Consider the following 7816-nt stretch of genomic DNA (forward strand, 5'->3'; position numbering starts at 1 on the left):
CAACATCTGAGAACATCAGCAGCTCCACCAATCACAGCCCAGCACCTGGAGATCATCCAACCAAAACCCAGACAGTCACTGCTCCTGAGAGTCACTGCTCCTGGGAGTCACTGCTCCTGGGAGTCACTGCTCCTGAGAGTCACTGCTCCTGGGAGTCACTGCTCCTGGGAGTCACTGCTCCTGAGAGTCTGGGGGCTCAATGAGGGGCCCACCGAGGGGACAATGAGGGTCACTGCAAAAAATTGAAATCTAACTAATTTATTTGTTCTTGAATCGAGCTCAATACCAATGGAAGAAGTCAATTTACATTTAAAATAAGAAAGAATTTATTACATTTTCTTATTTCAAGTGCATTTTATTGATTGATTGACTTTATTGAGAAATGTAGTGATTTTATCTATTTAGAAAGTGAAAATACTCCATATTCCATTGGTAAATCATCTTATTTACCTGCTTATATTAAGGGTAAACACAATTAATTTCAGAAATTTCGACACCGATTCATCATCATCAAAGATGAAGGTAAACTGAAGCTGTCTGTTGGAGCAGAGGCTCATCTGTAGCTGAGAGGAAGCGGCTGGATCAGCTGATCAGGAAGAACAGCTCTGATTGGATGCCCTCTGGACTCAGTGCAGGAGGTGGGAAACAGACAGATCCTAACTAAATGAACATCTCTGTTGGATAATGTCTCCCCCCCATACAAGAAACTGGTGCTGAACTGGACAGCTCCTTCAGTGACAGACTGCTGCACCTTAAATGCACCAGGGAGCGTTATCACAGATCCTTCCTCCCAGCAGCTGGAAGACTCTAGAACCATCACTGTTCCCAACAACCTCAATCAGTTCTTCCATTCATGATGATTCTGCAGTTTCAATCTTAGTCAGTTAAATAACCTGCTGCTGTCATTTTAAACATCTCTGATGCTGCTGCTATTTTCACATTACTGGAAAAAATGTCCATAGCTGCATATTGGTTATTTATTCTCCAGTTTTAGATTGTTAAAACACTTTACCGTCTTTTATTGTTTATATTTTAACTTTTCATGCTGTAAACACCAGAATTTCCCCATTGTGGGACAATAAAGGGATTTTCTATTCTTCTATTGTATTCTATTCTAAACATATTCAGTCCCAATACAACGTATCCACATAGGAGCACGGCAGTGGCATCATTATGGCCTAGTCAAAGTCCAGACCTGCATCATGGCTCCACCAAGCAGACTAAGCCAGAGTTTGGGTGGAGAGGGTGGAGCTGCAGCTGAGGTTCTCCATCTATCTCCTCAGACCCAGCTGGTCTCCATCCAACAGCTAGAACCTCCATGCAGGAAGGAGGTGATGATGAACCGCAGCAGATCTGAGATCAGTCTGCTCACCTTCTTCACCCGCTTCAGGAAGTGGTAGCCCAGGTCCAGCTTCTTATAGGCCGAGCCGTAGGAGGTCTGCCAGGATTGGACGGTCTGGATGGCCAGCGCCCTCAGCTTCCTGGCTACCTCTTTAGGAGGAGGGAGGGGCTGCTCGCTGTCCGTCTCCACCGTCAGCTCCAGGAACTCCTGATCCACACAGAGAAGGAGAAGTTTAGTGGAAGGAGGATCTCAGCTGGGCGGGGAGGGGGGGTCTACCTGGAAGTGTGGGTGTCTACCTGTGAGGGGGGGGGGTCTACCTGTTAGGATGGGGGGGGTGTACCTGGAAGTTGTCCACCAGCAGCGTGCGGAAGTGATGGGATCTGGAGAAGAGCTCGCTGGTGATCTGGAAGGCTGACAGGCGGATCTCAGCGTGTTCCTGGCTGAGCTGCGTCATCACTGAGTGGTAAACATGGTCTATGCAGTCTGTGGACAGCCTGGCAGGAGGAAGGAGACACTCAGAGACAATGGTTTCCTTCTGAAGGTGGAGGAGCTGCTCCACCCTCTCCTCTTCCTAAAGCTAAAGCAGACTCCTACCTGCAGAGCTTCTTCAGCTCCTTCATCTTCTCCTGGTGGAGCTGCTGCTGTCCAGATGTGGTCAGTTCCTCCACCAGCTGAGACAGCCGCTCCCTCTGAGGCAGCTCCATCCTTCAGTCCGGTCCGGTTCGGTCCGGTCCAGTTTGGGCAGAGCGGAAACACTCAGCGCTTCCTGGAACCTTCTGATGTTCTTTGATCTTGGACTAAAGCCTAGAGACAGAGAACATAGAACCTGCTCCTTCACATTGTGACGTAACTGCAGATAAAGAACAACAAGGCCGCCATCTTCTTCCGCTAGAAAATAACTTCCGGTGGGGCTTTTCAGAATAAAAGCCTCCTTTACGTGCCCAGCCATAGATATCCATAATAAATTATGGATATCTATGTGCCCAGCTCCTTCTCAGTGGTTTAGCGGCTTTAGGAGGATTAACTGCCTCCTGCTGGTGAGGAGGGGTAATGCAGTTAAACAGAAGTCACTGGTAAAGAAAAACATTTTGAAGGAAGTACTCTTTTAGGCGATTTATTCTGGATCAAGACATAACAGAACATAGACTTTCACATCCAGCATAATGAAAAACCGGATGCAAAAAAATAATAATCAAAACAGGGAAACTAGATCTTACACCGATAGAGTGAGGGGAGTGGTGGCCTAGTGGTTAGGGCATAGAGCTTGGAATCCAGACGTTCTTACTCCCCACTCCCACAGCCTCCACTCTGGGTCCCTGAGCAAGACCCTTAACCCCTCACTGCTCCCCAGGCGCCCCACAATGGCAGCCCACTGCTCCCCAAGGGGAGGGGTTAGATGCAGAGGGTGAATTACCCTAATGTGAGATCAATAAAGTTCAATTATTATTATAGAAACAAACCATGAGGTCAAAAGGATTCATGGACTGATGGTTGCCATGGAAACCTTTGGAGCTGCAGCAGCTTCCTCCTCCACAGGCCCAGTTAGGAGGTCAGACCCTAATGATGGGAAAGGAAAGCAGTCATGGTGGCTCCACAGTCTCAGTTTTCCAGCAGTCTGCATGGGCGTGTTTGATTCCAGAAGCTGCGTCTTCCGAGGACCCGTTCTATCTGGACTGGATCCTCCGAGGACCCGGTCTTTCTGGACTGGATCCTCCGAGGACCCGGTCTATCTGGACGGGATCCTCCGAGGACCCGGTCTACCTGGACCGGATCCTCCAGGAATCCAGTCTACCTAGACAGGATCCTTGGAGGTCTATGAAAATAAGGAGGCCAGAAGAGTTTTGCTGTGGATTCAAACAGGTCCAGCCTTCAGTGGCTTTTACCACCATTTGCTCTGTTGCCTAGCAACCATGAATGTTGACACACAAAGCAGGTAAAGAATGGATGCAGTACTTCTCCCTGCTGTTCTGAGTGTTCATAACATTTCTGAGGAGCTTCAGCATCAGTACCGTCGTCTCAGATATCAGATTTCTAGTCCCCGCCCTGCTGAGATGTTGGAATCTGAGCTTAAATGTCAGCCGAACCCATTTCCACAGGGACAGATAGAACTTTTAGATAAACCAAACATTACCGCCACATATCTGACTCAATAACCATTTAGAATAGAACTCAACTTTATTCTACTGTCACAAGTTAAAAGCAATGATGTTCCCTCTCTGCATTTAACCCAAGAGCAGTGGGCTGCCATTGTGCAGCACCCAGGGAGCAGTGTGGGGTTAAGGGTCTTGCTCAGGAACCCAGAGTAAACGGTGTGGGGATTGAACCGGGTACTGCAACCTCCTCAGAGCACAGAGTACTGCACTAACCACTAGGCAGTCGCTCTCCTTAGAAACAACTATTTTCATTCATTTCAGACGGAACTATTCACAGACTTGGATTGTTAAACTGAACTTCCAATATTCACCACTGTTTGGCGCCATTTCCCTTTTTTTCCTCTGATCACGGAGCAGCCGGCTTGCTTGGACTTACAATGAATCATGGGAAAACCAAGGCTAGAGAGGACATATTGGACCCGTCCCTGAAATAGGGTAAAAAGAAGGACGCATTTGTCAGTCGCATAACGAGGAGTCTTGGAATCGGACCAGACCTCGGCGCCTCGCTATGACATCATCGGTCTTCAAATCTGGCCTATGCAGGATGCAGCCGCTGGATTGGAACTCAGCATCAGAGTTCCAGGTCTGGTTTCTGATTGGTTAAAAATAGACCAAACATTCACTTTCAAACCATTTATTTATTGTTCTACGTAAACAGTCTGTCAGCGTCAGACTGAACCTTCCGGGGGACGCCTGATGCAGGGAGACGGACGAACCGCCGGTTCTGGTCCGGTCTGACTGCAAAGAAATCCATCATGGATCTTTAACAAAAGAAATCATCTTCATCTCAGACCCAGTGGAACCAGTCAATCTAGTAGAACCAGTCATCCCAGACCCCCACAGGGGGTCCGGTTATGTGGCCCGGTCCAGTAGAACATCCCGGTCACCTGACTTTGACCTGCAGGGTGTCGATAAGCTCCACCATCTCTGTAAAGTAGCTGCTATCGTCTCCCAGAATGGTCTCGGACCGGACCAGTTCCAAGTACTGCAGCTGGAGGGAGTGCAGAGAACCGAGCAGAGACGGGTCCGAGCGGTACTGGTCCAAACACACGGGCGCCATAGCCAACAAAGCCCGGAGAGCCTGCAAACAAGATGGCAGCGAGTGACTGCACCGTTCCACTGGAAGCAGACCCATGAGAAGCTGTGAGGAGAACCGGTACCGGCAGACGGACCTTCTCCCGGTAGTCGTGCTCAGAGGACTGGAGCAGCTGGGGAACCAGGCGGCACCAGCCCTTCTCCATCAGCTCCTCCTGCAGGGACACCTGGGCGTACTGACGCTGCCGTTCTTCATGGGACGGGTCCTGGACCGGGTCCGGTCCGGCCTGGAAGATCAGTACCTGAAGGAGAACATGGGTCCGCGTCAGAATCCCAGAATCAGCCAGAAGGACGGAACCAAGTCTGCCCCGGGTTCTACCTTCTCCGTGATCATGTCGTACAACATGGTGACGATACGCGTTCTCAGGATCCCTCCTACATCCGCCCTGAAGAGCTCCGACAGGATCGTCAGGCCGCCGTGGGACAGGAAGTGGCGCTGTGCGTAGGGGAAGTGACGCAGCAGGCTGGCCAGTGCGAACAGCACCTGAAAGCGGAAGGGGGAGGAGTCAGACAGGGTTCACTCTGAAGGCCGGGTTCTGCAGCCGTAGGATACCTTCTTCCTGACGCTAAGCTGCTGAGCGGTGGCCAGCGATGTGAGGAGCGTCTGCAGGGCTCCGCCCTCCACGGCGTGGACCTGCACCACCGGGTTACTGCAGGACACAGACATCCAGGGATGAGGTCATCCGGTCTAGGGCTGTCTGTGATCCTAAGGATCGGGGTGTACCTGGCGGCGGCGGATCCCAGCACCAAGGCGGAGTTCTCCTGCAGGCGGATGTCGGAGCTGTTCAGACCGTCCAGGATGAGGCTCAGGCCCCCCATGGAGCACAGAGTCTGAGCGTTATCCACCTGACACACAGCGACAGGACGGTTAGAACACCTGGAGCACCTCAGTCTGAGCTCCACCAGGACGCAATGATCTACCTGATGCACCAGGTACTCCAGCTCCAGCAGGATGCTCAGCCTCTGCTCTGTGCTGCTGCTGCTGCTGTTGAACTGCTCCAGCAAGCGCTTCATTATCTGCAGGAACACAGGAGACATGTGGGACGGACCCCCAACAGGAAACACCTGACTGATCCTCTGATCTTCAGCTGCTCTGGTTCTGACTGAGGACAGGCTGCCTGGATGGGTCTAACCATAAGCTCTCTCCTCCACCCATCATGAGCAACGTGAGAAACAAGTTAGATCAACCAGATCATTTATGAACCAGACCTGAAAACATTCAGAGTTCTCCAGGAAACTCATTCAGCAGAAACATTGAGGCATCTGCTGGGAATGTTGGACGGCTTTGAAAGAATCTAATTCCAGCATTAATAAAACTTTAATCACAGATACTCAGCTGGTTTAATTCAGTTTCACTCCATCAGAATTGAATGATGTCCGTTTTCCCAGAGCGACTGATTGGACATAAACCTGCATTATGACCATTAGTGTTGTTCTCATAGAATATAAGGCCAACCAAAGCTCAAAGAACTGTAATTAGAATCTACACCTTCACCATTGTCATCCTCATAGCGCCGCCGTTTGGACGCCACAAGTCCAATAAGCTAGGAAACCTCTTTTTGTTTTTTATTATTTCTTGCAAGCTTTCCCTTTTTATTTTTCTCGTCTTTGTGTCTTATATGAGGAAATGAAATGACCAAGGTGTCAATGTTTGTGGTTAAACTTTGGTTAAATAAGACGAGCAGTCAGTCAGTTGATTAATCAGATATTAGACGGGCCGAGCAGATCCCTCGGCTTTAACTGAGCCATCAAGGCGCCACTGAAGGACCAACTGGAACATTAGTAAAGACACTTGATGGATGACAATGATTCTAGCTTTAAAGACTGTGCCCAGCTACACAATCTTCAAAACTAAAGGGGGGAATGTTGGGATCAAGTGTCGCCGAAGTAACCAGAACTACTCCCCTCTGGAGACACACCCCTCTAGTAGAGGTTTTAAGAAGGACAACTTCCTGTTCGCTCCCTACAGCCAGCAGCTGCAGCTGACCCTGAACGCTTTCCAGAGGAAGGCTACGCTAAAGTAGCAACCAAATCCCTCTGGAGAGTTCTGTGCTCGCTGAACCGAGTCAGACTACCATTTTCTTACAATTCAGGAGCTGAACGTAGTGACTGTCCTAAATCTAAATGCCGAACAGTGGAGCCCAATTGCTGGAGGCGTTAGCCGTGGCTGCAAGCTAATCGCCGTTGCTAAAGGGAAACGTATCAGGCTACTCTGAGTGTTACATCCCCAAGATGGATCTTTTTGTTTTTGCAGCCAAGTAACCCCATGCTTTGTTTTAGGCTCCGCCCTTAAGACTGCGTGCTGCTTCCTGAGTCTCAGCCCAATCAAGATCACCTGCTCACTATCTAAGGCCTGTGAAGCGGTACTTCAGGGCCTCGGGGCCATTTGTCTGCTCTACACCTCTGTGGTTGTTGTAGCATCTGATGGGCTGTTCATTTGCTGCCAGGTAAACCTGTTTAGATGGTTTTTTTATTTAACCCCAGTTTTCACCTCTTTATGTGTTGGTTAGGTAGGTTATATTTGGTAGGTTGGTATATTTTGGTTTTTAGATCGAGTTTGGTAAGTCCACATTTCTTTTTCTTTTAGGGTTGTTTTGTTTGTTATTTTGGGCTGAGCTCTCCCTGAAGCTTTTAACATTATTTATTTAAAAGAAATGGCAGAATAAACAACTGAAAGGCGTTCTGTTCCAGGAACTCCTCTAGAACCTCTGGTGGTTTTTTACCTTCCTGCCTCCAGCACCAACATCTACAGCAGCTGGAAGGAGAGAAGCTAAGAAGAGTGTTTCTCCCTTGGTGGACCAAAGATTGAGCACCTGAACATCTGTCTCCACCAGCAGGTCCAGCTCAGCCATGTCCTTCTTCAACTCCTCCAGCGGTCGGAACCGGGATGCCACAGAGTCCTGCAGAGGGAGATCAGACTGGGTTGACAAGAAGCACAGCAGCAGCCACCAGGACAACCAGGTCTCTGCCTACCTGACTCTTCATCTCCTCCTTCATCTTCTTCATGGCCCGTTTTAGCTCATCTGGATCAATGGACGGCTCCCTGCCAACAGACGGTTCAGGTTTCTATGGCTGCCCTTTGACCCCTTCTCACCAATCGGCTGTTAGTGGGCCCACCTGTGCTCCTGAGTCCAGTACTTCAGCTGCTCCTCTCCCAGTCGGACCTCCCTCTGACCAGTCTGCAGGTTCAGCCTCACATGGGAGCCTGCTGGTACCGCCTGGCCTG

The 7816-nt window shown here is 49.7% G+C and overlaps 1 protein-coding gene across 1 annotated transcript in view; it reads right to left on the reverse strand.

The window, feature by feature from the left end:
- Positions 1 to 3583: 3583 nt before the first annotated feature.
- The window catches only part of sil1 (SIL1 nucleotide exchange factor), a 7137-nt gene continuing 2904 nt past the window's right edge, over positions 3584 to 7816 (reverse strand). Inside the window, exons 3-11 of the mRNA XM_015398874.1 lie at positions 7704 to 7813; positions 7564 to 7629; positions 7404 to 7490; positions 5512 to 5607; positions 5315 to 5436; positions 5144 to 5240; positions 4910 to 5074; positions 4668 to 4832; positions 3584 to 4576 (exon numbers count right to left, since the gene is read on the reverse strand). Of these exons, the coding sequence (XP_015254360.1) occupies positions 4379 to 4576; positions 4668 to 4832; positions 4910 to 5074; positions 5144 to 5240; positions 5315 to 5436; positions 5512 to 5607; positions 7404 to 7490; positions 7564 to 7629; positions 7704 to 7813 (1106 nt within the window). The 3' untranslated portion in view covers positions 3584 to 4378. The remainder of the gene's footprint in view (positions 4577 to 4667; positions 4833 to 4909; positions 5075 to 5143; positions 5241 to 5314; positions 5437 to 5511; positions 5608 to 7403; positions 7491 to 7563; positions 7630 to 7703; positions 7814 to 7816) is intronic.

This window comes from Cyprinodon variegatus, unplaced genomic scaffold (genome assembly GCF_000732505.1).
Source record: "Cyprinodon variegatus isolate N-32 unplaced genomic scaffold, C_variegatus-1.0 Scaffold969, whole genome shotgun sequence".
Lineage (NCBI taxonomy): Eukaryota > Metazoa > Chordata > Actinopteri > Cyprinodontiformes > Cyprinodontidae > Cyprinodon > Cyprinodon variegatus.